Below are 27870 nucleotides of genomic sequence, written 5' to 3' on the forward strand. Positions count from 1 at the left end.
ATCCCCAGGGGCTAACGCTAGGGGCTTGGGAGGAGCCTCCTGAGTTTCAGTGGGAGTTGGGGGGGCCTTGAGCACCTTTGAAATGCCAGCCTGAATCCCTATGGGCAGCCCCTTCTGCAAACTGTCAGAGGGGTGGCTCAGAACTGCCCACCAGGGTCACGCACGTGAGAAATCTGCATATCGTGCCAGCAGATAACTCCCCCTCCCCCCTGCAATTTAATCTGCTCCTTGGTGGAGAACTGGGTGACGGTGACACTCCCACTCCAGAAACAGCCCTGGAAGTGAGTTGCTGGAGTTAGGGTGGTGCCGGTCTGCTTGTAAGAGGCGTTTCTCCTTCAGTCCTGACAACCTGGAGCCCTCCCACAGCTCTGAGCTGGCACAGGGGCCACAGGATGCATGCGGGAGCAAAGGCTTCCCAAAATGCTCCGGAGGCAGTTTTCCTTGCAGGATTTCCGCTCCATGCACCCTGCTAGGCCAGGTGCTCAGAGCACTGCAGCAAGCTCGATCCAACTCCGCCACGAGATGCTGTGGCTGACGGGGAATTCTCCAGCAGCTGCGGGTGAACTGGACAGCAGAGGCGCTTCCAGAACGCAGCCTGGACTGATGGTCCCCCCCGCACCTGCTTGGCTAGAAGCATCATCCATTCACTTCACCCCTACGCTAGAGATGTTCGGTTTGAGAGCGGCTGTGTAGAGGGGGGCAGGTGTTGGCGGCAGGGTGATGTGAGACTTTCGGCATGCTGGGAGGCTGTCTGCAGCTGTGAGATGAGCACCCTGGAGCTGGAAAACCCCAGCAGTGATCAGAAGTGGAGGAACTAACCACGGTGGGTTTCCCATCTCCGCTATTTGTTTCAGGCTCTGTAGATGCTGCTGAGACTCCCTCCGTGGCCTGCAGGCTCTGAGGTGCTGGAGCACCATGCTGTGCCGTGGTGGAGTTCTGCAGTCGGTTCCCTGGCTGGGGAACGGTGGAACAGCTCTGTCAAAACCCTAAGCTCAGCCCAACCCACGAGCTGGGCCTGCTCCAGGGGGTGGGATAAAACGGCTCTTTGGGGGGAACCTCGAGAGAGGCGTGGGCTGGCAGGGATGCCCCGTGCTGAGCACTGCAGGAGATTCTGCTAACAGCTGGAGCTGCAGTTGCTCCTGGTATTGCGGCTGGACAATCCCTCCTGCACCTGAACAAGCCGCCGTGCTCCCCTTGGCTCACGGGGCCCTGAGCTTCACGGCCAGGCTGCTCTGGGCAGCATCTCCCCAGCTTTTCCTTTAGATGCAAGTGTGGGTGCAGCCTGCTACGGGTCCAGGCGCTGCAGGCGGCTTCCTCCCGTCCCGCTTCCTTCACCTCACCCAGCAGTAGCTGCTGGCAGTTCAGCTGCCACCTAAGGTAGCGGTGTGATCAAGTCTTGAGCCCACCTGCGAGCAGGGGCAATGCTCCGGATGCCGCTAGACACCAGCCGGCCGCGGCACTGCTGGGGGGAGAGCACAGAGGATCGGAGGCTGCCCAGGGCTGTGTGCGGGAGGTGGCCCATTCCCGGAGGCAGAGGGATGAGACTAGGTCTGGGGAAAGCTGAAGAGCAGGTGGGGTCGGGCACGTCAGCCTCCTGCCTTTATTCTGGCCGTAGCCCTCCCATCCCTTACTCGAACCTGCCTCAGGCTTGCCCTGTCCTGCTGCTCGGGACCTGCGGGGCCTGGCCTCTCCTTTCACTCACCCACCCCGCCCCGACCCGGCTCAGTTCTGCTCCTCTCCGGAGTGCTCGCCACAGTTTCCATCGGAGGGTGGAAAGGGCCGATTGCTGCCTCACCCAGGGACCTGAGAGCCAGGGCCCTTTGCACAAGAGAGGGAGCCAGCCCCTGCAGCAGTGCGGGCCTGTGGGGGAAGGGAGAGGTGGGCATGCTTGCCTCTGACTTGTGATTCTCCAGCTAGACTTATCTGTAGCTGGGCCTCTTGCATTTAACCCGCCTCCTTGCAGGGTCCTAGCCCCAATTTCCCATCTACTGAGGTATTAACCCTCAGCTTCCCACGCCCATTCGCATGGAATCTGGCTGTCCCTCGGTGGGGGGTTGGAAGTCTAGAGCCATGTGGGTCTGTCCATCCTGCACTCCTCCTGCTGCTAGCCCATTACTCAATGCCCCCCCCCCCCCCGCCCCCAGCTCGCGGGGTATCCCACGGCACCCCGGGCCCTCTCAGCCTTGCAGAGACTGGGGAAAAGCTCGTGGCCACCTTTTAACTACTGTGTTTAAACAGCACTTTGTGCAGGCTGGGGCGTGAGCAGCCCCTTTAAAAACATGCCAGCTGGGTGGGAGTGTGTGTGTGTGTGTGTGTGTAAAAGATGCTACCCCCCTTCCCCCATGTTCAACACGGTAAGTGTGTGGTTTGTAAAAACATCTCTTCTGCCTGCGCTGAGCAGCTCCGGCTGGGCTGAGTAACTGCCCATAGTGCAGGGGAGGGGCCGGGCCCGTGTGTCTAGGCAAAGTGGGGTATGAGCTCTCCAAGCAGGAATCTAGCACCCTTCATGCGTGGAGCCCTGACTTAGGCATTTGAACACCTGGGAAGGGCACCCACTGCCCCCCCTGCAGCTCACAAGTGAGGGACGAGTGTGGACGAAACACACAGTCTGGAGCTGGCTTTGTTCCCTGACCCTGTCCTGTCTGTCCCCAGCTGGGGATGTGTTCCCTCCTGCTCTCAGTACACGCCAGCACCTTGGCTCCCGGGGGGAACAAAATCCTCTTACCTGCTTTGGGGCAACCAGCGAGTGGCCCAGGCTGGCCCTTTCCCTGCTGGAGGAACCCGTCTCCGCCCTGGCGCTCAGGCTGGCTGCGAGGGAGGGGGAGGGCGTTCCACAGACACAGGGCAGCTGGGAAGAACGTGCCAGGGGCTGGCAGAAGACGCAGACAAACGAGTGACGGAGGCTTTTTACAGACACGAAGTCATCCCCGCAATGCTCCCCTCAGGCAGCTCCGTCTTGCCAGCCCCGCTTTGCAGATGGTGCAAGGATCTTCCCAAGGCTGCCCAGTGCGTCAGGGGCAGAGCCTTGGAGAGAACCCAAATCTCCCAGGTCTGTGTCTCAGCCACGAGCCTCTGATTCCTGTCGTCTGGCTCGCCAGGAGAGATGGAGGCTGAGTGCAGAGATGGGACCAAGAGAAGCCTAAAGCTAGTCTGGCCAAATGGCCTTTTCTTCTCCAGATACCTCTATGCCCTCCAGCCTCCAGGAGCCCACTTTGCCAGCTGACGCCTGGCAGGGAACTGGCATGGGGATGTTGGAGGAGCTGAGCTGGCTGCGTCTGTGTGCCTGGGCCAGCGCAAACAGGAGCAAAGGAGACGTGGCTGTGCCTGGCAGGAGCTGCGGAGGGTGATTGCCTGGGGTTATTGCTACAAATCCACAGGCTAGCTTGCTCTCTGTGGGCTCCCTGGTCCAGGGCAGCAGTGGGGACAGAACTCAAAGCTTTAGCCCTCCAAAGCATACGTCTGTGCTCTTTGCATTAAAGGAGAATCTTCACTTGCTGTTAACACATCTGGCCCATGACACACGGTTAAGCAGTTCTGATAATAACCAGCAGAGGGCAGCACTGCAATACACACTAGCCAGCTAATTGCAGCTGCAGGTGTGTGTGTGTGAGTGAGTGGAGCCCACCTAGACCCGGGGAATTTAGGGGGACCTAAATATCACAAAATCAATGAGCCGTGAGCAGGGTGAGCTGGGAAGAGCCCAGCCCGTTCGCCTGCATGTGGAAGGCAGGTAGCAGCCACCAATTCATCATCACCCGCTGCCCCTCTGAACACGCTGCCCTGCTGGTGTGGAAGAGGAGCAGGCCTGGTCCTGAAAAGGCCAGGGGGACGGAGGAGCCTGAGACAGATACTGATGGGAAAAGGAGGGAGAGAGAGAACCCAGAAGTCAGAAAAGGAAGAGAAACCCCCAAAGGCGAGCGGGGGAGGGAGTGCTAGAAAGCGGCTCTAGGAAAGCTCCAGTGAACGGCCTGAGGTGCCGGGACAGAGCAGAGGGAGAGAAAAGGGGGTGGAGGAAGGAGCGGTGGGGCCAGATTTTGAGTGTGCTCAGCACCGGACACGCTGAGCAACTCTGCACATCGGGGCCCAGTTCCGGGTGCCGAGCCGTGCTGGAAATTGCAGCCCGAGCTCCCGATCCCCAGGCTGCCTGTCTCCAGAGCAGCCCGTGGCACGGGCGAGGAAGTGACCCCCGGCCTGGGCAGCACGGCCGGCATTTGAGGGTGCCTTGGCGGCTTCTAGCTGCAGCAGCAGAGCCTGCACCCCACTTGCCACTGCAGTGCCTGTGCCTCTGCCCATCCCTTCCCAGGCCGGAGGGTCACAGCTCAGAGTGACTCGGGGCCTGACACGGCGGGGCCATGGTGCAGGTGGCCCCCTGCCTCTGCCATCCCACGGCTGATGGAGGGGCTCTCTGGGGACAGGGCGGGCTGCCAGGGCGCAGGAGTGGCCAGGGCCCGAGGGTGCTTGGCCAGCACACGGCCAGGCCAGGAGCTCCGGGCCCCTCGTTTGGGGCCAGTGCGGGTCAGGCCAGCCCGGGCCCAGCTGTCACCGCCCAGCCCATCCCTAGGGTCTGCTGCCTGGGCCCCGGCCTCCCCCCACCCCCGTGATCTGCGGGCCGGGCGGGGCAGGGCACTGCTCAGGGCGGGGGCGGAGCCTCGCCTCGCTGCCTGGGTCCGCCCGGCCAGAGGGGGCAGCAGCGGCCCCTCCACCGCCCTGTGCGGCTGCGGCTCCCCCCTCCCCCTCCCCGGGCCGGGCCCGCCCCGCGCGCTACAATGTAGCAGGGGCAGCTGGAGCCGGGCTGCGCTGCGGACCCCGCGGGCCATGAGCAGGTGAGGGCCGGGCGGACCCTGGCCCCGGTCCCGGCTGCAGGGGGGCGGGCGGTGCCCCCCGCCCGTCCCTGCCCCGCGGGGCGGTTTGGGGACCTGGGGAGGCTGCAGGGACCTGGTCATTTTCCGCCGTGGGGCGGGGAGGGGGTGGCCGTGCCCTGCCCCCGGGATCGGCCCCCGGCCCCGAGAGACCGGCCGGGGGGGGGCATCCTCCTGCTGCCCCTAACGGGGGGGCTGCAAAATGCCCCACGCCCCTAGCCGGCCCGCCAGCCTAGAGGGGCCCCCCCCGTGCCCCCTTCCCAGCGGCGGGCGGGAGTTGGAGGGTCGGGGGGACTCTGCTGCGGCCAGGCCCCCGCAGGACTCTTCGCTCGGCCCCTGGCCCCGGGGCTGGGTGACCTGGGCGAGTCCCTGGCCCCGCTCGGTGCCCCGCTGCTCCCGGCTGTGCGATGCGGAGCTGTGACCGGGGCGCGTCAGTCCTGTGCGGGCGGGTCTTGGGGGGGCTCGGGGAGGGGGGGCAGTAACTGGGGGGGGTATTTGGGGGGGTGAATAGCAGAAACCTGTCAGCCCCCGCTGTGAGGAGAGCTCTGCAATCCCAGCCGGGCCCAGCCATGATGTCAGTCGGTTTCGCCTCCCTCCTCGGCCTGTCCGGGGTGTTGTAAGAGCCTTTCACTGAAGGGCCTCGAATGCCCCTTTGGGGCCTACCCTCGCCAGCGCCTTCCTGGCCCAGAGCTGCCTACGCAAGCACACATGGGCTGAGCCGGCGGTCTGCCCCGCTGCTAGCCAAGTGTCCATGGCACAGGTGAGAGTGGGCAGGTGCTATCTTCTCTCTAGCCCGGAGCCAGGTCTTGCTTCCTCTGAGCACGTCCCTGGGAAACCCAAAGGGTGTCTGGGTTCTGGGTGCCGGGTTGTTTGGGTGTCAGATGCCAGGGGGGAATAACTGCTGGCTCTGCAGTGCTGAAAAGAGAGACCTCGCTCTGTGCGTTGTGGGTTTTGGGAAAGCGTGTGCATGGCTGTCTCTGGCTGTTCTGCAGCGTTACAACGGGGGGCTAGGCTGATGCTGACAGCGTCTGTTTATATTGGATGAGATCAGGAATGGTTTCAGGAAATTAAGCAGCCGTTTCAACACAACTTCCGGGAAAGCAGCTCTCCTGCGTTTAAAATCCCCTTTGGATGTCAGCTAATTCGTGAGAACGAGGACGTGAATTTGATTTCACTAGAATTATTGCCAGGTGGTCATATAATTAATTCACCTAGAAAATAGCACTGTGGGTATCGGGGTGCCGGCAGCGTGTCTAGCTCTGCACAGAATGGTGGGGAAACATCCCCAGGCACGTTGGACAAACCTGTTTAAAGAAAAAAAATCCTTGAGAGGGACGCAAATCCTGCTGTTCCTGGACACGAGTGCAAATCCTGCTGTTCCTGGACACGAGTGCAAACTCACAGGGCTTGTCTAACCACTTATAATTATAGCAGTTTAGTTACTTGGTACTTCCTCCAGCCTGCTTACACTGGTATGGTTATTCCCTTCCCATATGGGACCAGCTAGCCATCCCAGTAAGCACCTTTACACTGGTACAGCTGAACCCGCGCTAGGGGTTTTACCAGTATAACTATCTCACTAACACCAACCTACGCAGGAATGACGGTGCAAATGCTGTGTAGGCCGGGGGCTGCAGGGAGCTGCCCTGTGGGCAGCCTGTTCCATAGCTGTCCACCTTGAACCTTTATATGAAGCGTCTGGTACTGAACGAGGCGGGCCGCTCCCTACAGGCGGCCCTGTCTTCGCTAGCCGTAGAAAGCGTGCTGGTCGCACCCATGAGCTGGCGCCAGGTAAATCCTGAGGGGGAGGCAGTTGAAAGTGAGTTAGCCGGTCGAGACTGATGGGGTCCGAAGGCCGGAGGTGGCTGGGGAGCCCCAAGAGAGTGATGGAATGGTGGGGCTGTGGCCCAGGGGGGTTTGTTTGCATTATAGGGGTGCCTTGCATCCCGGGTCCAGGGCCCGCAGGGTGTGAGGTGCATTTCCCATTGTGTCTGTGCAGCCCCTAGCACAACGGAGTCGCTGGATTTTTCACACCTCTTGTTGGTGGCAGGGGTGAGGTGAAAGACTGCACGAGCGGTCGGCTCAGTGCACTGAGGTGTTAACAAACGCCCCGGTTCTCTTGTATTATAATTGTGTGGCTAGGTTCAGATCCTCCCAGAACGCCGGAAGCCAATGCTTGCCCCAGGGGAAGGCATCCCAGGACGCTTCTCTTCAAACGCTTGTTTCTGAGTGTGACTCAGGGCTCGTCTACACGGGAAATGCTGCAGCGTGACACTCACTCTAGCAGCGGAGGGGTTCGCCCATTGGCATAGTTAATCTGCCTCCTAGAGAGGCAGGAACTCGGTGGATGGAAGAATTCTCCGCTGATCTAGCACTGGCCACGCCGGGGGTTAAGTCAGCTTCACTATGTCGCTCAGTGGGGTGGATTTTTTTTCTGCCTGTGGAACCCTTTGTTCCCTCTGTGCCTCAGTTCTCCATCTGTAAAAGGAGACTAAACACTCCTGTCTGTCTCACACTCCAGACAGAGACGAAGCCCTTCTAGCAGGAGTCCCTGCCCTGGTGTATGTACAGCCCCGAGCACAACGGGGCCTGGAGCTCTGCTGGGGCCGCTAAGCACTATCAGCATACATTGAGAGTGCGTTGGCATCAGTCACTTCCCAGTGGCCGGAGCTGGGGGTCACGTGCCGGGCCCTCAGGTGTGTGGGAGACGTGCTTTGAAGCTATTCTGGTGATGGCACGTGGAGAGACTGGTTCTTCTGCCTCCTCTGCTGCGGAGCACACGCCCGGCAGAGCGTGGGAGGATGCTGCACCGGAGAAATGAACCATCGATTCCAGGGTTAAGTGGAAGCTGGCCGGGCCAGGCCGGGCGTGAGGGAGGGAATCCGGCGTTGCCAGTTCTCACATCACCAGCAGAGAGGAGACGCGCGCTGGTGTGGGTGACGCCCTGTGGCGCAGGCTCGGGTGTGCGCTGCTCCCTTCACCTCTGGGTGGTCCCCGCAGGTCGGCCTGCTATGGAACATGACGAGAAGCTGGCTCGGTTTCGACAGGCCCATCTCAACCCCTTCGACAAGCAGCCGGGGCAAGGCCAGCAGGACCCGAAGGCTGGGGAGGCGGATGAGGATCTGTCGTGTCGAGGTCAGTGCGGGGGTGGGGAGTCCCTCTGTTGTGTACCCTCTGTTATGGAGCGTGCAGTGTTGGGGGGGGCTGTCCCAGGGAGCTCTCGGAGAGCCACAACCAAAGGGGGGGCCCTCTGACCCAATCCTCCCCCGCCAGCTCCCTGCGAGCAAAATCGCTGCCAGAGCTGAAGTGCTGTTCTCTGGGTGGTTTTCCCCATGCCCTGGAGGTGGGGGGAGGAGACACTGGACTCTCCCAGTATAAGGGGGTTGCGGGCCAGCCTTTCTCTGCCGGGCTGGCTCCAGGAACTCCTGAGTCTATCCCAGCTCGCTGCGTGGCCAGGTTACTTTGTGCGTGGACGACAGGAGGCTCCGAGCGTTGGCTGATCTCGCAGATGCTGCAGCCGGCTCTTCCGCCGCTGTCTGCGGGGCGGGAGGGCAGAGAGGCTGTGAAGCGAGACAGGAGAGCTCTCTCCCAGCGTGTCTGGGTACCGAGCGGTGCGAGCTGCGCGCGCGAGTCTGGGGGGCCGGGAGTGGGCGTCTCCGAAGCCACGCCTGTCCCTCTCTGGGGGAGCTGTGGGAAGGTGACCCTGACAGACGTGCAGGGGCATCCCCGAGTGACCCCTCCCCTGTGTCACCAGGATTTGGGGGAGCCCCTGGGAGGGGCCGCGAAGCCTTGGTGCCCCTCAGACCTGGTGTCCTAAAGTTGGCCAGCCCCCATGCCCAGTGTCCCTTGCCATTCAGCGCTGTGGGGGGCCCAGCGGGCACCGGTGCCCGCATCCTGCAGGGGGTGAGCCTGGCGCTTGGCCTGCAGCCGGGCTGAGACCATCTTGGGGGGAGGGGGGAGGCATTTCCCTGCCCGCCCTGGGCAGCACCTCCTCCACTCTCCCCGTGTCTCTGCTTGCCGCAGACTCGCTGCTGGGACTGTCCCACGGGGACCCCGGGTTCCAGTGCTCAGAGCGCGTGATGGACTTGGGGCTGGCGGAGGACCACTTCTCCCGCCCTGTGGTGAGTGACTGTGCAGGTGGTGGCTGGGGCCTGGGAGTCACGGGTGGCTGGGTGAAGGTTGCGGCTGGCAGGGGCCGGGAGGAGCCGCGGGGAAGCAGCGATGGGCCCGGCAGGGGAGTCTCTGTGCCGGACTGGGGAAGGGCCCTGCGCCCAGGCCCGGCAGGCGCAGCGCTGCTCACCGGCGTGGCCCGTCTCTCGCCTGCAGGGCTTGTTTCTGGCCTCCGACATCCAGCAGCTGCGGCAGGCGATCGAGGAGTGCAAGCAGGTGATCCTGGAGCTCCCCGAGCACTCGGAGAGGCAGAAGGACGCGGTGGTGCGGCTCATCCATCTGCGCCTGAAACTCCAGGAGCTGAAGGTGTGGCTGGGGGCCAGGCGGCGGGTGGGTGGGTGCTGCGGCCGGCCAGAGGCTCTGCTGGCTTGATGGCTGGCGGGGGCCTTGGCTGGCTGGGCACAGAGCAGACAGGGATCCCCCACACGGCCCCGGACGGGACGGGAATGCGGCTCCCTGCCAGCCAGGGCCCCGCAGCGCTGAGCAGGATCCAGAGAGCCTGGCCCAGCACCCAGCTGTTCTGCGGTCAGAGAGCAGGGTGCCCGTGCCCCCAGGGTGGTGGCCGGGGCGCCTGCGTGAGGCGATGGCCTGGCGCGAGTGTCTCCCCGGCTCAGCCCCGCTCTGGCTGTGCTGCAGGATCCCAGCGAAGACGAGCCCAGCCTGCGGGTGCTGCTGGAACACCGCTTCTACAAGGAGAAGAGCAAGAGCGCCAAGCAGACCTGCGACAAGTGCAACGCCATCATCTGGGGGCTGATTCAGACCTGGTACACCTGCACAGGTGAGCGGAGCGCAGGGTCCTTCTCCTCCCCTGCGGGGCGGGGCTGGTCCCCTGCGCCCGCCCAAAGCTTCCCGTAGTGCTGGGCTGCCGGGCAGATGGGAGGCAGCAGTGCCGGTCTCGGGGGTCCATGAGCAGACAGGAGTGCAGAGCCGTGACGTCTGCGCTGCCACCCCCTCTCCGCCGAGCCCGTCTCTGCAGGGTCTGAGTGCCGTGGGGGTGCTGGGCAGGGGACTGGGCGCTTCCCAGCCGGCTCAGGCTGCAGCAGGGGGAAGGCTGGGCTGGGCTGGGCTGGGCTGGGCGGGTGACTCCTGAGTCTCTGTGCTGTGTCCCGCCCAGGGTGTTACTATCGCTGTCACAGCAAGTGTCTGAACCTCATCACCAAGCCCTGCGTGAGGGCCAAGGTCAGCCACCAGGCCGAGTACGAGCTGAACATCTGCCCCGAGACGGGCCTGGACAGCCAGGATTACCGCTGTGCGGAGTGCCGGGCGCCCATCTCTCTCCGTGAGTGCCGCCCGCAGGCGGGGATTCTGGGGCTGAGTGATGTGCAGGCGATGTGCGGGCGCCTGGCTCTGGAAGCCGTGTCCAGGGGACCAAAGGAGAACTCGGTCAGCCGCAGGGGGCCGTTCCCTGTGGGCCTGGAGCCAGCGCACCAGTGCGGGCCACCCTGGCTTGTGCACAGGCAGCTTGGAGCACGGAGCAGTGCGGGACCTGCCCATGGTGCTCGGCTGGGATCCGCGCTCAGGAGTTCCTGGCTCCCAGATCTGTGCTCAGCCCACTCTGGCTGGGGGCAGAGATGGCAGGAGCATGGCTGGAACCGGTCAGGAGGCTGCCCTGGGCACAGGGGGTGAAGGGAGCATGGGCCGAGCACAGGGAGGAGGAGGAGCAGAGATACAGGGAGGAGGCATCAGGGCACGTAGCATCGAGTCCTGGCTCGGCCCTGACTCACCGTGCGCTCATGGGCGAGTCACGTCCCCTCTCTGAGCCTCGGTTTCCCCATGTACAGAACAGGGCCGGTGACGCTCACCCAGCCGCCCTGAACACTCGTTGGGAGGCTCTGCAGCCTCACGGGCTAGTGGGGGGCCGCAGGGAAGCCACCTGTAGGCACTGCCCGGGCGGGTGGGAGCAGAGACCCCTGCTCTGGGGGTGAGGGGCTGCTGGGACTGGGCCGGGCACCTGGCCGGGCTGGGGTCCTTGGGCTGTGTCTGGTGCGCTGGGGTGGCTGCTTCCATCTCTGACGGCTCCGGGCCCTGTGCAGGGGGCGTGCCCAGCGCGGCCAGGCAGTGCGACTACACGGGCCAGTACTACTGCGGTAACTGCCACTGGAACGACCTCGCCGTCATCCCGGCCCGCGTCATCCACAACTGGGACTTCGAACCCCGCAAGGTGAGCGGGCCGGCAGTGCCCCCGGGCCACGGGGCGGGCAGGATGCGGTGCAAAGGGACACCGAGGCCGTGTGGCAGCTACCCTGAGCCCAGCCAGGGCACAGCCAGGCTCCCTGCTCCCTGCCTGTCACCTTCGGGCAGCCCAGGCTGGCCGAGACCGAAGCTAGACCCTGTCTGCAGCTGGCCGTGTCTGGTGGCCTGTGACGCGAGCCTGGGCCCCTGCAGGGCCTCATTTAAAGACGGGAACAGCCCTAGGAGGGGGTTCCCTGGCGACCCGCAAGAGAGATGGGGCCTGCGTATGGGGCAGGAGTTGGGCTGGTCCCAACACAGCAGCACAGCAGAGCCTGTCCCCTTCCTAGAATGGGCTGCAGACACCCCCCCACCCAGCCCTTGGGTGCATCCTTGACCTGCCAAACAGCTGCTCAGCCCGGAGCCAGGAGAGTCCCCACCCCTCTGTGCGAAGCCCCTGGGCCTGAGGGGCTCTCCCCCCCCGTGGGCTGCCATTTAGACCAGTGCTCTGTGGGCAGGGGACGCAGGCCTGTCCTTGTCCAGCGGCGGAGACCTCAGGACTGGCAGCGGGGATGCTAACGGGCGCTGTGTCTCCGGGCCCAGGTCTCCCGCTGCAGCATGCGTTACCTTGCCCTGATGGCGTCGCGCCCGGTGCTCAAGCTGCGGGAAATCAACCCCCTTCTCTTTAACTACGTGGAGGAGCTGGTGGAGATCCGGGTGAGTGCGTGTGTCGGCTGGGCTGGGCTGGGGGCGCCTGCCCTGGCTCTGATCCCCAGACCTGGCTTGTGAGCGTGTCCCTCCTCCCGCAGAGGGGTGTTCTGCCGGGCCGGGCCGGGCCGAGCGCTGCACCCAGGCGTGCGGGGATCGTGTTGCTGCTCTGTGTGTGTACAGGACGGGACATGCTAACCTGGCTTCTCACCCCTAGAGACGGGGGTGAGGGGGCAGATCATCCCACACCTGCTGCTGCAGGGCCCTCATGCTTCCCTGGAGGCATCTGGTCGCTGTCCGCGTGGGTGCTGGGGCTCCGCTCGGGGCCAGTCAGCGGGTCCTATTCCTGAGCCCTGCCTGCCCGTCTCCCTGCAGAAGCTGCGTCAGGATATCCTGCTCATGAAGCCCTACTTCATCACCTGCAAGGAGGCCATGGAGGCTCGTCTGCTGCTGCAGGTCCGGGCGTGTCTGCGGGCAGGGGCCGTGTGCTGGGGAGGGAGCTGAACCCCTGGGAGCCGTTTGTGCCACTCCCCGGCAGGGTGCAAACCTTCTGCCTGCACCCGGGACCGGTGCCTGGTCATAGCCACGGCCTGGGCAGCTCACGGCATCTCCAGCCTGGGAAGTGCTGGGGGGCACGGCCCTGCCCATCTGCTGGGGGGGGGCGGAGAGAGCTGCAGTAGCGACTCCCTGTCTGGGCTCAGTTCTGAGCGTAGGGAGGGTCTGACGGGACCCGTGGGATGCTCCCAGCCTGTGCTGCTGCAGAGATGGGCCAGTGCTGATAGACCCCTCGGGGCCGTGCTCCTCTTGGGGGGACCTGTGACCCCGATGGGTGCCTCGGCTGCTATGGGCTGGCAGTCAGTCTGCAGGGACCCCAGAGCCACGGGCAGGGCAGGTCTCCCTCCGGAGCGGTGGCGCTGGCGAGTCCAGCTGAGCAGGCGGGGGACGGGTGGCCGGTCGTTTCCGTATCCCAATCGCCCTGCGTGGAATTCGGCTGCTGCACTCACCTGCCCCCGGCCCCGGGAGACTCCTCGGCTGCCTGAACTGCTGGGGCGGCCCCGGGGACGCCGAGGGCGTGATGTCGGACCAGCCGCAGAGCGGACTGGGGAGCCCGGCTTGGGTTGGGTTGACGCCACTGCCTGTCTGAGCCGCGGCTGGTGAAGGCCCCTTGGCGGGCGGGGGCGGGCGGGAGCAGCCGCGGCTGACGGCGCCTCCCCTGCAGTTGCAGGACCGGCAGCACTTCGTGGAGAACGACGAGATGTACTCACTGCAGGACCTGGTCGACATCCAGGCTGGGCGCCTCAGCTGCTCCCTGACCGAGATCCACACCCTCTTCGCCAAGCACATCAAGCTGGACTGCGAGGTGGGGCTGGCTGGCTGACCCCGGCCCCTGCGGGTTGGCGCGGAGGGGCAGCCGCTGGCTGAGTCTGTGGTCACGGCACCGGCAGCAGGGGCCAGAAACAGCCTCTGCAGCCTCTCCTCCCTAGACGTGGGCAGTCGCTAATTTCTGCATCTCCTTTCTAGACACCTGCCAGTGTCTAAACCCCTCCCCTGGCAAACGGGGGGGGCCCCAGTAAGCAGCCCCACAATTGCAACGCTGGCTGTGAGCAGGCGTGCAGTGGGGGGAACCTGTTTCCAGTTGGGGCTGGTTGGGGGGAGGCGTGGGGCGGGAAGGGGCCATTGCCACTGCCCTGCTGTATGTGTTGAACCTCTCCCGGGTGCCGGAGGTGGGAACGGGACACGGGTGGCCGGGGAGCAGGGGCTGGGAGCACCAGGGCTGTGACGCTCCAGTGCAGAATCCGCTGGAGGCAGCAGCTCCATGGTGTGTGTGTGGGGGGACGGGACGATGGGGGCTGGACCCCAGCGCTGACGCGAGCGTGGAAGGGGGCCGCACGCTGCACAGGGCTCAGTGCGCTTTGCTCTTCTCTCCAGCGGTGCCAGGCGAAGGGCTTTGTGTGCGAGCTCTGCAAAGAAGGGGACGTGCTCTTCCCGTTCGACAGCCACACCTCGGTGTGCACGGACTGCTCGGCTGTCTTCCACCGGTGCGTGAGAGGGGCCCCGAGCCGCAAAGCTGAGGCCAGCCCCAGCTGGGAGCACGGGGCCCTGTTTTAGGAGGGCCACCCTCCAGGCAGGGAGAGCAGGGAAAACCCCGAGATATGCAGGGCTGCAAAATGGGCAGGGCGTGGAGACAGGCCCCGCATTGCCCTCAAGTGGCACGGCAATGAACAGGCCCTGGGCTGATCCTGCCCCCGCATCACCTGGCACTGGCCCCGTGAAGCTCCTGGCTGAGATCTTGCTCAGAGGGTCTCTGCTGGGCGGTGCCTGGGATGCACTTGGCTCAGCGGTGACCTGGCTGGAGAAGCTGGCGTGGTGCCTTCTCCCAGGGGGCTGCACCTGTCTTCTGGGGAGGGTGACTCAGGTGCTGCTGCAGCCATGGCCCCTGCTGGGCCTGAGAAGGATCTCTGGGAGCCGTGGGCAGCCCGGGCCGGTAATTCTGGGGGCGGGGGCATGCATCTCCGTGCCAGCAGAGGGGCCCGCCGAGGCCCACGGAGCCCTGCACATCGCAGAGCTGTGCTCCTGAAGGTAGGGCCAGCGGGTGTAACCTCCCTCCTCCTCGCTTCCAGGGACTGCTACTACGACAACTCGACCACCTGCCCGCGGTGTGCCCGGCTCAGCCTGAGGAAGCAGTCGCTTTTCCAAGGCCCCAGTACAGAGGAGCAGGCCTAGGGTCCCCCAGAACCACCAGGCCTCGGCACCAAAGACCAGGGGGGAGAACTGGGCTTTCCAGAGGGGCGCGGCTGGGGCTGTCGTGGCGGCGAGGTCTGTGGTAGCTGTGGGGGATGGACCAGGCCGGGGAGAAGATGCCGGACTGGCCCGAATGGACGCTTTGCCCTAGGACTCTGGGCCCAGTCCATCACGCGGCCGGTTCTGAGAACTCCCTGAGCAGTGGGACGGCAGGAGCTGCTGCGGGTCCTCTCGCTGTCCCACGGCGACCATCCGGCCCCTGCCTCCAGCCGCTGGGGCTTGCTGCTGTGCGATGAAGCAGGGCACATGCCCTGGGGTACCCTGTGCTGTGGCAGGTGTCCCCAGTGGCAATGAGCAAATCCCTGGTGAAAGGAGACACTGACAGAGGGGGACGTGTGCACCCGCCAGGGAGAGAGCAGCTGCAGCTGGGGCTCCCCGAGGCTCTCCGACTTGCTGGTGATTTGCCCGCTGGCCTTTGCTGAGTGGTGGGTTCCCTGCTCCGTTAGTGCAGAGGTGGGGGGGGAGCTGTGGTGAGGAAAGGCGGCTGTGTGCGGCAGCACGTTCTCCCACCCCCCCCTCTGAGCCCGGCTCTGAGCCCTCATGCGGAGAAGTGCATTTCTAAGACTGCCTCTGCGGGCCAGCAAGCCACCTGGCCTGTGTGGAGTGCCAGCCTCCAGCGGCATTACAACACTCGGTGCTCTCACCTCGGTGCATTCGCGTTCAGAGCCTCACCTTGGTCTGGCCTCTGAAGGGCCGGGCTGGCTCAGGGCGTGGGTCCGGGGAGCCTCTCCTCCAGGTCACTGGTGTGGCCCGCTGCTGAGGGAGGATGCTAATGCCAGGACGTGTTGCTTCTCGCCCAAAGCCTGGCCAGCGTCTGGCGTTGGCTCCCTCCAGCTCCCCACGAACGCGCAGAGAGAGCTACTCGTTACAGAATGTCTAAGTCCCTGCCTCCCTCCTGGAGCAGGTGGGTCAGCCCGTGTTCCCCTCCTGGGGATCCGTGGCTTGCCCCCTCCCTCCCAGGCTGCTGCGGTACTGTGCTTCCTGGGCGTTGTGCCCCAAGAGGGGGCTCTGTAAAAGGCCAGCTCCCACGGAGGAAGATGCCCGGGTCCGTCCCCTTTAGCGCTGGAGCTGCTAACTCAAGGCTGGCATTGCTTGCAGGAGTGGATGTTCTCAGCAAACAGAAACAAGGATTCCAGGCTGCTGGGCCCCTGGCAAGGGGAAGGGGGCAGGCTTTGTGCCAGGGAAGAGACGGTGTCTGCTGAGTGCAGCTCTGCTGAGCCCTGACAGCTAAGGGAGAAGCACTATCCCTTGAGTCTTCCTTGTCCTGCAGTGAGGGAGCAGAGCTGCACGCTGTCTGGGGAAGGCCGAGCCTCTCCTGCCCTGGGGAAGGTGGGAACTAGCAGGCTTTCTAATCACATTTCCTTTGGTTGGTTCCCACTCCTGCGGCCCTGGGCAGGGCTGGGGGGGGGGGGGGGCGAGAACACCATGGATAGCAACTGAAACACGTGCTACCTGTTTTTAACCTGCTTGCCTGATTTCCCAGGAGAGGACATTTTTCACCTGCTGGGCCATTTCCATTTCCCTTGGGATAGGGGCTTCCTTCTAGTCCCAGGGCTCAGAGCAGACTGAAGCCAGCAAAGGCTTAGTGCTGAATTCTGATCAATGGAGATGTGAATTGAAACGCTGGGATTTGAGCTGTCCTCCGCCAGGGGGAACTGAGCTGGGCTAAAGGAAGCCCCACCACTCACCCTTAGGAGGTCTAGCATGTGGAGGGCCATGACTGCCATTTCCATGCTCCCTCTGACCCCTTCCTCTGCCTGGATCATAGTGTTTGCTATTTGCAAACACGGGTTTTATTACTAGGCTTCTATTAAGCCCCCTGCTCTGTTTTCACTCGCTCATTTCATTTCTTTCTCAATAGTTGTCCTCTGATGAAACTTCTCATACCTCCTGACCCCATCCTGTCTCTCCCACGCAGGGATGTTCCAAATTGAAACACTACCACTTGCCACTAGCATTAACTCAGCGGTTCTGCATGAGGCAGCTCTTTCTCTTCCTGTTTTCCCCTTTGCGATGTGGATGTTGGGCACGTAGGGCTTGGTGTAGTCAGAGCCGAAGCACTTACATTCTAACTCCCTTTCCAGATGTTTGTAACTTTCACCTACTAGGCCGAAATGTTCTCCTGCTGGTCTCTGAGCGAAGGAAGTGAGCTGCTGCCTTAACGTTCTCTTCAGAGGTTTACTTTTTAATGGCTATTCTGCAAGGGAGGGTGTGCAAAAATGCTTTAACACTAACATGAGCACTTTAATTCTTGTACAGACGTGTCTATGCCACTTGCCACGTTGTTTCTATGAGAGTAGAAATAACAGCCCTTGCTGCAGAATTACACTGGTCAAGGATCACTGTTTACCCGTAAGTCGGACTTACAAATCAATTTTTTTTCTTGATTTCTAGAAACACCTTGTTTGCCTGTGTGGGTGACAGACTAAGATGTCAGGCTCCAGGCAGGCTGGGGGGAAGATGGTTGTGACGCTGGGGTGAAAAAAGTTTAGTTCCTAATCTTCCAATAGCAGCATCTTAACAAAGTGTCCCCCGCCCCTCCCTTTCAGCCAGCCACAGCCCTTCTGTCCCACTTCAGAGGTCAGGACTAGCAGCATTAGCATGTTTTACGCTCCTGCTTAGTCACCAGAGCCTAGGTCTAAATGAGTGTTGCCAGGAAGAGCACCTGCTGTCCCACATGCTGGCCGAAGGCTGACAACCAGCATGTGCCACAGGTGTGGTCACATGTGCTAACCTGGCAGGATGGGCACTGGTGGGGCAGGATGGGCACCCCAGCTGTTCTCAGTACATCACTATCTGTGGTATCTTGTATAACCTGACTGCCATAAGTGTCAGACCTGCTGCCGTTGCACCTATGATGAGAGAGTCCTGGCCCAGCCGCTGCGTGGCCTTTATTAAATGCGCCTTGGAGAGAGCAAAGGCAGCAGCTGCCAGGCTGCACTATCATTTATTCTGTGCTTGTGTATGGTTACCAGACCCTAGGATGCTGTAACGTGGGCGGTACTTCAACTAGCACAAACCACCTCTGTGAGAAACACTGCAAGGAGGGCATGAGCCTCCCCGCAAGGGAACGGGGAAGTGGCTGCATGCCCTTCAGCTTCGAGTGCACTTGCCAGGCTGGGTGGACAGACACAACTAACTCAGCCTGAGCTACCGGCTAAAACTAGCAGTGGCCTGGGCTAGCTACCTGAGTATGAGCTGGCCTGCCCTCCCCCCAGCTCTGGGCTAGGCCATGCTGCAATATCCACACGGCTATTTTTAGCAGATGGCTCAGCAGAGCGACTGTCTGCCTGGGGTGAGAGGCATGCTGCCGGCTCCACTACAAACATGTCCTTTCATACCACAGTCTAATTCTGTGCCATAGCTGCCCTCCTGTCCCGGGCTCACCTCAGGTGGGGAACAAAACCACCTGGCTGAGGCTGCTGCCTGTCACGCACAGAGCAGGGGAGGACAGACAGTAGCAGCAGCAAAAGTTTGTAGCAATGACATCTCCTCCCTCGGGAAGGGGAGACAGTGAATGACAAAAACAAACCCTCGTGAGGAGGTTTCCTGTGGTTACACCATGACTGAGGGGGAGGAATGGGGGATCAGCCCAGGAATGCAGGGTACAATGGTACTGCGTCAATAAACCACTGTACGTGACCATTTTCATGTGGCCTTTCATTGCTTGCTTCTTGCAGGGGGGGGGGGTCAGGCGTGGTCAGGCAGGGGCTGAGGGTCACAGGCTGCTGCTGGGTCTGTCCTTACTTCAATCCTTGCACGGATGCTGGGCGAGGGCAGTCCAGTTGCTAATGGAGGAAAGACTCCGGCATAACTCCGCACTGCCCGGGGCACCGAGTCTGGGCCGGGCCAGACCGACAACGGGGGGGCGGGGGGAGGTTGGCGGGGACAGTCCCAGCCCGGGCCCGGCACCGGCTCGTTCTAGCGGAAACGGAAACTAGTTCGTGTCTGGCCCGTGCTAGTCACACCCCGCAGTGTGCACACGGGGGGGGTCCCCCCCGCAGTGTAGACGGGGGGGGGGGCCGGCGGGGGTCACACCCGCAGTGTGCACACGGGGGGGGGCTGGCTGGGGGGTCACACCCGCAGTGTGCACACGGGGGGGGCTGGCTGGGCTCACACCCGCAGTGTGCACACGGGGGGGGCTGGCTGGGGGGTCACACCCGCAGTGTGCACACCTGGCTGGGGGCGCAGTGTGCACACGGGGGGGCTGGCTGGGCTCACACCCGCAGTGTGCACACGGGGGGGCTGGCTGGGCTCACACCCGCAGTGTGCACACGGGGGGGCTGGCTGGACTCACACCCGCAGTGTGCACACGGGGCGGCTGGCTGGGGGGTCACACCCGCAGTGTGCACACGGGGGGGGGCTGGCTGGGGGCTCACACCCGCAGTGTGCACACGGGGGGGCTGGCTGGGCTCACACCCGCAGTGTGCACACGGGGGGGCTGGCTGGACTCACACTCGCAGTGTGCACACGGGGCGGCTGGCTGGGGGGTCACACCCGCAGTGTGCACACGGGTAGGGCGAACGAGGCGCTAGCCGGGGTCTGTTCACGCTGGACCCCGCCCGTCTTGTCCCTGCGCTGGGGCCCCGGGGAGCTGCAGCACAGCCGCGGGCCCGAGAGTCTCAGGGAGGCCGGAACCACAGGCCCCAGCGCTCGTCCCCGCCCGGAGCGTCTCGCCACAGCGCCTCTCCCGCTCCCGCCCTCCCTCTCGCGCCAGCCAGACTGAGGCAAGGCGCATGCGCATATACCTACTTCGTGAGCGTGAGCTCCGCGCATGCGCATCAAGGCTGAGCGTGGGGGGGGGGGGGCAGGGGAGTAGCCTGGGCTTGGAGTCGGGGCAATGATTAATCGGCTCGCGTCGGGGGCCTTGGTGCCGCCTCTGTCTGCCCTGTGGCGAGGTGGCTGCCGGACGCACAGAGCGGCTGGGCTCGGGGAGGGGGCAACGAGCCAGCAGGTGAGAGACGGCGGCTTCTTTTCCGGCATTGTCGTAAAAGGGTACGGCGCCGTATGCCCTCCCCGTCTCGGGGGCAACTGCCGTCGCCTGGATGACGTCATCGACGCGCGCTCGCGCTGCGGTGATGACGCTGTCGTTCTCGTGGCTGCAGAGAAACGCTCTTCAGGGGGCGTGGTGCGCTTGTTCGAACGAGGCTGCCCCTGCCTTGGCCTGGAGTGTCAAAGCTCCGCCCCCCGGGCTAGGCCCCGCCCCTCCTGGGCCAGGCCCTTCCCCCCGCGGTCTCATGCCAGCACCTGCCCCCCAGCCTGGGGCCCTGCCCCCCAGCATTGCTCTGAGCCCCAGCTCCTGGGCCCTGCTAGAGCCGGGGCCGAGGGCTACGTCAGGGGCCCGCCGAGGAGCGCTCCATGGGCCTCCTGGCACGCTGGCTCTGCATGGAGCCGCTGTCAACTAGAGCAGCCTCGGCGTGGCTCTAAATTAGGCTTGGGCTGCCTGCGGTCCCAGCGGGGAGTTGGCGCACCGTAGCACTCGGACCGCTCTGAGACACGCCTGCCCCCGGGGGACCAGTACAGTCATGGGTCAGTGGTGTGCAGGCAGCTAACGAACGCTCTCTACTGTTCTAGTGGCTCAAGGGGCTGCATGCCCAGCAGCAGGACTATCCAGGGAGCATAGCATCCTCTTGGCAATGGCTCTGCTCAAAGCCACCCAAAGGTATGTCCCTCCAGCACGCCTCTTTGTAGGGCCTTTTGCTTCTACTAGCTTTCATGGTGTAGCTGTGGTTGGCAGAGGGCTAGAGACGTTAAACAATAAGAGAGCGAATACAAGACCTGAGTGAAAGGGCCTTGGAATGGCTTGTAGAACAACAGTGTACACAGAGCCGGGGGCTGCTGCTGCAGGTCGTAGGGGTTTTAATGCTCTAAAACAATGGGGAGCAGAGATGTGGCCGAATTTCTTGGGGCAGGGACCAACTTTCTGGTCCGTGTTTGTACGGCATCTGGCCCCATGGGCTCCTAGGTGCTACCACAAGACACCTAATAACTTACATCGCTTGGCCCAGTGGGGTCATGGGCCGTGAGTGGGACTCCCAGGCAATATGGTAATACAGCTAGTAATAATAATAGCCCTTAGTGACATTAAAGGGGCATCAGCTTAAAAATCACACTTCTATTTGAGGGTGGGTTTTTTTAATGTGTGTTTCGGGTAACAGCTGCGGTTCATGTGGCTGTACATCCAGGCAGATTGGCAGGGACCAAACCAAACCGTAACTCACTTAAACTGCCTAGATTCAGGCTGATCATGGCCCTCTGATAAGTGTTATATTGCCTAAAAGAAATAAAATAGTTGTAGTAATAGGGCTCTTGTCCACTGCCCTGACCTATATCCCCACAGAATCGCCCCAGGCAGAGAAGGCCAGAACATGGAGGTGGGAGTTAAAGCCAATGGGGAACCCTGCCCTGTGCACTGGGATAGTAGAAGGTAAACAACATGAGCTGAGCAAGTGCCTCTTCTGGCTTTGTCTGCATTGCAGCCTTTGAACCAGAGAACGGGGGATCCCACTAGAGGAGATCCGGGGGTGTTTGTCTGTAAGACTTTCAAAGAGTGCAAGACAGGGCATTCCTCTGTGCAGGGACCTTCTGTCAGCAGAGGCAGCAGCATGTTAGCTAGCAGATGTTTCTTCCTTCTCTTGGATCAATCTGTCCAAGTTAGCTCCAGGAAGTAGAGCAGATCTTCCTCCTTGGACAACGCTGTTTGCTATGTGCGCTAATAATATCAGATACTGACTATTGTAACCTCCCTCTCTCCAGTCTTGTAGATACTCATCTTGCCCCCCGAGGTCCATTCAAAATATTGTCACCAAACTCATTTCCCCTCACCTTCTGGTTTTGGTTTAGCACCTTCCTGGTTTTCCCTAAAATCTTTCCCCTATAAACGAGGGAATTTCTGCTGGCACAGCGTCACTATAGCTTTAAACACCTAAAATACAATCACTTTTTCTCTAAGGCTTTGAGAAGTATTTTAAGAAGAATGAAAGGAGTCCAGGCCCGGCAGAGGAGGCTCATGAGACTAAAGGTAAACGATCCCAAATCCTCCAGGGCTGGCCTTATGTTTGATAAATACCCTCCAGACCACGAGTCAGTAAGTTTCCCCACCATCACCACTCCAAGTATTCAGCCCTGGTCTTGTTAGCCAGCTCTCTCTGCTAGTCCAGTCCTGCCCACCTCCGTAGGATTCACTAAGATACCTCAATCGAGACCTGTAAAATCCCCATTGCTCGGTGTAGGTTTCTGAATGCAATTGGCTATATCGCTCTTGCCCAGTCTGCCTCTTCTTAAATATTTGTTAATTTCAAACAGGGCTGGCCTATTTAATAAAGGAGTGTGAATGAGAGGGGGAAATTGGGCTTCTCTCTGTCTCTGCCGGCCTCTGTCTCCTCTTGCATTATTACCAAGTTCCTAGGGCTGGATTCATCATGCTGGATTTGTTCCCTTGAATGAAATCAGCACTCCCTCCTGTTTAGCTGACAGCCTTTCTTTCTGGATGTCCCTTGCTTTTCTCTTTGCTTCTCATGCACTAGCTGAACCTGCCACCTGGTGATCTCCAGGGTGTTCCGTCTCTTGCTTCAGTCTTAACATCCTGACGTGCCTTTCTCTAGTGGCTGCCTCTCTCTCCTGGCTGTTCTGGATCCAGCACTGCTGCGAAGCAGCCCCCTTCGTCCAGCAGGGCACAGTACATTGCCTCCCAGTGGAGGGAAGGCGCTCCCCACCCCCTTCTTACAGACAGAGCCACTGGACCTTGTTCATAAGGGACCAGTGATGCCAGGCATCTTCAGTGTCCACACAGAGCAGGCAGGACTTTAGGTTTTAGCATCTAATCCAAAAGACACGCAGTAAACAGCCCTCGAGATGCCAGATCAGTCCTGGGTTCAGGGGGTCTGTCTGGGTAAAGGAATCCTCATACCAGGCATGCTTGCCATTACAAACCCACCCACTGCCAGCACCGTCAGCAAGAGCAAAGACCAGGCCTGTCCGTTTTTGGATGTAGGTAAATGCCATGTGGGCACTTTTGTGAGTGAAGAGCCAGAGGCTGTGTGTGAGTTCCTGTGGAGGTTTGAGCAGCTGGGTGAGCCGCAGGCTGTCTGCTCAGAGCCGATTGTCTTTCCTAACTTACCTTTCTTTTGCTTAGACCGCCCTGATCCGAAAGATCTCTGTCCTGGGGGAGATGGCGGCAGAGGAGGTGGCGGCAGCAAGAGAGGCGGGAAGAAGGAGGGTTCTGAGTGGTGGAGGCGCATGCAGGTCTGTAGCCCCACTACAGGGGCTGCTATGATAGTGGAGGTTCCAGGAGGATTTTATTCATTCTGAAAATCAGTCTCAATCCTCATCGTCACCCTGACCCTTGCAGGGCAGACTTAAGTGCCTGGAAAGTCACATGTAAATCTGTTCATTAGTTTAGCAATTCCCTGTTTGCAATGTAAATCTGCTGTCTGGCTCTTCCTTCAGATTGCTCCAGCTCACCGCAGTCACGTGGCCCACTCACAGCAGCTGATCCCGAATGGCTGTGAAAGAGAAGAAACTCTCCCCTTTGGCTCCTTTGTCAGAAATGTTTGTTTATTTGCCCCAGAAGCAGCCAGGGGAATGCGTCTGCTGCTTATTGATGGACATTGTAATACCCCACAGCAAAGGGCAGAGGGGGCTGCAGGGGCTCGCTGGCTTTCTGAGACACGGCCCTCAGCCGCAAGGTGCCGCAGCTCTCTTTACGTCCCCACCCCTGCCAGGCGTCTGCGGCACCAAGTGGCTAGCCATGCAGAGAGTGGCTTGTAGTGCAGTGTAGCTGCTCAGCTCCAGCTGTGCCAGCATCCAGGGGACGCGAAGCAGCAGTGAGCTCTGCCGCCCCCACTCCTCCTCCCAAGACAATACCTACAGCATAGGCTGGTAAGAGCAGAATCAATGCTGGACCACCCTGACAGGAGTGGCTGGCCGCCCAGGGGAAGAAGGGTCCATGGCTGGAGTATTCCATCGCCTGGCTAGCTGGGTGGGCTGTACTGACAGCAAAAGGCAGCTCCAGACAAGGCGCAAGTTAGGGCAGCCTCTGAGGGCTGGGAAGGTATGTGGGACCCCTCGTATACCCCGCACCGGCTCAGCACCAGCACAGGGAAGAACTGGACCAGCAGTGCTCAGCACTTAAAGGCTTTTCTGCCAACCAGACTCTCACTGCTCCTCGTGTGGGTTTGGTATTTAAAAACTAGGAAACTCCTACACAGAAACGTGATGAACTCAAGGTTAAGGAAGCTGAAGTAAACATATAATCCTGATGTAACATGCCAGACGAGAGCATTGCCCCTGAAAACACCCAAGCCCTAAAGAGACCGGGAATGAGAGGGGACAGGAAACATTACCTTGACTAACGATGGGAAAACTCTACCAATGCCAGGCAGAACCTTCGCTCAGGCCCACCGCACAGCCTCTCGAATGGTGGACATCTGTACTGAGTGTGCGAGCCTGCCCTGGGGCTCAGGTTGTGGGAACGTGACCTTTCCCATCAGTAAGTGACATGTCAGCTGTCAGCGTCATAGAGTATGTCTGTGAATTATTGGACGGGTCATTTCCTGGCTGTAATGCTTGGGTACTTCTAATGGCAGTGCTGTCGTTAGACGTGACAAGTCACTGATTGCATCCGCGTCCTTCATCCAGAGTCCTTGGAGATTTGTGTGTGGATTACAGACCTGAGTTGCTAACCCCTTTGCTTTTTGCCTAAAGCAACTAAAAGCCCAGTGGGAAGGAGCTCTGCTTGCCGGGATCTATGTATAGTTCTTCTTTTGGGATTAAACACCAGCTCCTTGAGCGGGCGGGGCAGGGCGAGGGGAGACCTTGGGAGTCAGGCGTGAGTCCCAGCTGGTGCTTTTTAGCCCTGCTTGACTAAAGCGGTGTGACACACAGGTGGCTGCCAGTTGAATGCAGCCTAGAGCCACCATCCTCCCCTTCTAGACAGGTGTGGCCAGTTGAGATTGTGTGTTCTCTCTTGGTCCCAGCGGCCAAGGCATGCTGGGACCTGTACTCTGCAGGCCACGCCCACAGCTCCCTCTTGGAGGGGCGAATGGTCGGCCTTGCCTGGGGTGGGGTTTGGCAGCATGTGAGCGCCGTTCTCAGGCTGTCCGCAGGGCACCCGCGTGCTCTTGTCAGGCAGGGTCTGGGGATCCAGGCTCAGCTGCAGTCTGGTGCACAGAGACCGGCAGTGACTCCATCTAGATCGCAGGCTCCGAGATCCGGGCGGGGCTGCCGCACAGATGCACTGACTGTTTCTTCACCATTAGCGCAGTCATGCACTACTTTCAAACCTGCTGCGCCAGCAGCCTGCGCTGAAATGGTCAGCAGTGCCGTGGGCTGGCCGTCCGGGCAAGGGAGCAAGGAGCTGACAGCTTCTCCCAGGCTAGTTCTGAATGTTGTTGCTGACTTGTGGCGTTCTGTTTCTCTCCTCCCACCCTAGGGACAGTTCCCCTGGGATGACAAGGGCTTCTGCGAGCTGGCTGTCATAGCAGCTATCCTTGCCTCTGGATTCCTCTATTTGTACTGGCAAGACACTGGCAGAGAAATCAGCTGGAAGCATTTTGTCCATTGCTACTTGGTGAGGAAATGTCATCGGTGTCTGCGGGGGAGAGAACGGTGCTCCCCTGACTCACTGTGCATGTGTTTCCCTGACCCACTCATTGCTAGCACGCGGTTGGGACACCAAGTCACTGTGGCTTGGGGGAGACGGCCGCCAGAGGGCCGCTGGAAAGCAGTGACTATTCAGGCACAATTCTGAGGCTGGAGTCAGCAGGGCAGCTTCTGTTTTGATCAGAGAGAGCCCCGTTATCAGAGTACGGGCACTCCTTCACCCCATTCCTCACTGTCTCCCAGGTGTTCCCACACACTAGAGGGCGTTACAGATCCACTGATCCTGTGCATGACCTCCCCCACTAGCACTGGGCTACTAGACTGGTGCAGCTGAGCCTAAAAGTGCTGTGCCGTCATGCCGGACACTGCGTAGCGACACGGACGTCCCCGCCCCTCCCTCGTGCAGACCGTGTCAAGTGCAATAGCAATCTGCCGTGCTGTTCTGCAAAGGCCACACTCACACTCGGGCCCTCCTGGCCAGCTCTGGTGTCTCCCGGTAAAAGCCTGAGACTGAAGGGGGCTTCCCCCAGCACTCCCTAGGTCCCAGTAGTCCCGATGCTGGAGTCGGGAGCCGTGGTGCAGGGCCCTGTTCCCCGTTGGTCATCAGGTGCCTTGTGTCTTGCAGGTGTCCATCATCCCCAGGGGCAAAGGTCTTGACTACACCCAGTCCTTGCCCCGGGAGCAGTACCTGTACACCAAGGAACAGCTGTTTGATCGCATGTGCATGATGCTAGGGGGACGGGTGGCTGAGCAGCTATTCTTTGGGCGCATCACCATGGGCGCTCAGGACGACTTGCGGAAGGTGACACAGCGCCTACGCCCAGGTAAAGCCCAGAGCAAGGAGCACGTGGCTGGCACTATGCTCCCAGGTGTCTCTGGCCAGGAAGAGAGTGGCTCTGCTTGTCCCCATGGAGCCAGCCAGCTTAGCGGGGCTGCTTCCTTCCAGATCGTCCAGTTTGGGATGAGTGACAGGCTGGGTCAGATCTCTTTCCACGTCCCGCAGTGGGACGAGCCGCTTTCAGAGAAACCATACAGCGAGGTTTGGGACCGGTCCCTGGTCCACGCCCCCAGGAGAGCCAGCACAGGTTTCTCTGTCAGCAGCTGGTTGGTTAGATTCTCCCACACCTTGAGGGGAGGGGAAGGGGGAGGCAGGTCCGTCGGGCATCTGACACACAGCATGCTGGAGCTGCAGACGGCTTTTGCCTGTAGGGAAGTCTGCGGCGTGCAGGTAGGGAATGTGTCGCTCCCTTCCCAGTGCAGAGGCTGGATTGCTGAAGAATCGGGTTGTGATGGTTTTATTTTCCCCACAGGTAGGAAAGCGTCTCCTGGAGAAAGAAGTGCTGGAGAAAGCAGACATGGCTGAATTGCTGGGCCCCAGACCCTTCGCCGAGAAATCCACCTATGAGGAGTTCGTAGAGGGCACTGGGAGCTTGGATGAAGACACCTCCCTCCCGGAGGGCCTGAAGGACTGGAACTACGAGAGATGAGGAGAGGGTGCAGGAGAGGGCCAGCTGGGGAGGAGGGTGCCAGAGCTGCTGACAGCCCGTGCACGCCCAGGGACCCTTTCTGTGTGAGCCCCCCGGTGGGAATCCTGCCGCCAGCCCGAGCTGTCCAGGCGGAGGCAGGAGTGAGGCTAATGCTATAAACAGGAACTGCGAGCCAGGCCCCTGCTCTGCCGTGCCTGGGAAGCAGTGACTCAAGCTGGGCCTGGTAGGGCTGCTGCACTGCCTTTCCCTCCGCAAGCTGCAGCTCCCGCCTGCTCCTCTCCCCAGGGGCCAGCCTAGGGCCCGGCTGCACCGCTCAGGACGCGCTGGCTCCCACGGGGGTACAGCAGTGTCTTTCCCAGTGCTCACGGCTCTGTCTCTGGAGCCCTGTTCAGTCTGCGGGGGGGCAAGGCGCAGGCTCCGGCCGGAACCAGCCCCTCCCCAGCAGCTGTCCCAATGCTAGCACCCCGGGAGGGGCTGAAAGGGCTGGCCTGGCGCTCCAGACACGGGGCGGCAGCTGGGTGCCGAGGCAAGCAGGAGGCTGAGCTGTCCAGGAACCAGCCCTGCTCTGACTCGTGACTGTCCAGGAAGCTGTTACCCTAGTGCTGTGACCACAGCATCCTCCCCTGCCCAGCCAGCCCTGCACGGGAGAGACCAAGGATCAGGCGTGTCGTACGGCTCCCTAGTGTGAGAAGAGCTGACGCCAAAGCTTTCCCATCTGCTCCAGGCAGGGGGGTGGATGTGCAGGCCGGGGAAGATCTCCCCTGCACGTTCCTGTCCTCAGTGCCTTCACTCCAGTCTTGGCAGCTATGCTCCAGCCACGCCCTGCCTTGTGCTCGTCTCCCTTGGACGGCCCTGTGTCTGAACGAGGCTGGGGGTCTGGGAGAAGAACCAGAACACGTCCAAAGCGCCGTTCAGAGCAGCTGCCATGCAAGCCTGGGAGAGAGCCTGCCTGTGGACAGTCACTGCAGCACTGCAGACAATATTGTGGCGCTGGGAAAGGCCCCCCCTTTGCTGGAGGCAATCGGCTCCAGGGGAGCCACGAGCTCTGCGAAAACGGGCTGTCAGTCAGAATG

General features: G+C 61.3%; 2 protein-coding genes across 3 annotated transcripts; both read left to right on the forward strand.

Moving 5' to 3' along the window:
- The first annotated feature begins 4744 nt into the window (after positions 1 to 4744).
- DEF8 (differentially expressed in FDCP 8 homolog) lies at positions 4745 to 18313 on the forward strand. The gene is made up of 12 exons (XM_067536703.1): positions 4745 to 4823; positions 7860 to 7994; positions 8883 to 8980; positions 9186 to 9335; positions 9666 to 9807; positions 10144 to 10308; positions 11063 to 11190; positions 11802 to 11915; positions 12282 to 12362; positions 13126 to 13266; positions 13836 to 13945; positions 14528 to 18313. The coding sequence occupies exons 2-12, from the start codon at positions 7871 to 7873 to the stop codon at positions 14628 to 14630; spliced, it is 1356 nt and encodes a 451-aa protein (XP_067392804.1). The 5' UTR covers positions 4745 to 4823; positions 7860 to 7870; the 3' UTR covers positions 14631 to 18313.
- A 1223-nt stretch (positions 18314 to 19536) lies between these two features.
- On the forward strand, positions 19537 to 25275 carry LOC137145800 (mitochondrial inner membrane m-AAA protease component AFG3L1-like). 2 transcript variants are annotated; one of them, XM_067536724.1, is made up of 6 exons: positions 19537 to 19662; positions 20283 to 20370; positions 21661 to 21729; positions 22843 to 22952; positions 24088 to 24198; positions 25141 to 25275. In XM_067536724.1, the coding sequence occupies exons 1-5, from the start codon at positions 19549 to 19551 to the stop codon at positions 24184 to 24186; spliced, it is 480 nt and encodes a 159-aa protein (XP_067392825.1). In that variant the 5' UTR covers positions 19537 to 19548; the 3' UTR covers positions 24187 to 24198; positions 25141 to 25275. The 2 variants fall into 2 exon arrangements, with proteins under 2 accessions (XP_067392825.1, XP_067392826.1); XM_067536725.1 differs by lacking the exon at positions 25141 to 25275 and having other exon boundaries at positions 24088 to 24397.
- The last annotated feature ends 2595 nt before the right edge of the window (positions 25276 to 27870 follow it).

This window comes from Emydura macquarii, unplaced genomic scaffold (genome assembly GCF_026122565.2).
Source record: "Emydura macquarii macquarii isolate MOO-44397 ecotype Brisbane River unplaced genomic scaffold, CSIRO-AGI_Emac_v2 contig_3647, whole genome shotgun sequence".
NCBI classification, from domain to species: domain Eukaryota; kingdom Metazoa; phylum Chordata; order Testudines; family Chelidae; genus Emydura; species Emydura macquarii.

Coding starts and splice junctions, on each gene's coding strand:
- DEF8 (XM_067536703.1), top strand. CDS start 7,871: ATGGAACATGACGAGAAGCTGGCTCGGTTTCGACAGGCCCATCTCAAC. Junction 8,981..9,185: donor ACCACTTCTCCCGCCCTGTG/GTGAGTGACTGT, acceptor TCTCGCCTGCAG/GGCTTGTTTCTGGCCTCCGA. Junction 12,363..13,125: donor AGGCTCGTCTGCTGCTGCAG/GTCCGGGCGTGT, acceptor CCTCCCCTGCAG/TTGCAGGACCGGCAGCACTT.
- LOC137145800 (XM_067536724.1), top strand. CDS start 19,549: ATGATTAATCGGCTCGCGTCGGGGGCCTTGGTGCCGCCTCTGTCTGCC. Junction 19,663..20,282: donor AGGGGGCAACGAGCCAGCAG/GTGAGAGACGGC, acceptor CTACTGTTCTAG/TGGCTCAAGGGGCTGCATGC. Junction 22,953..24,087: donor AGTGGTGGAGGCGCATGCAG/GTCTGTAGCCCC, acceptor TACCAATGCCAG/GCAGAACCTTCGCTCAGGCC.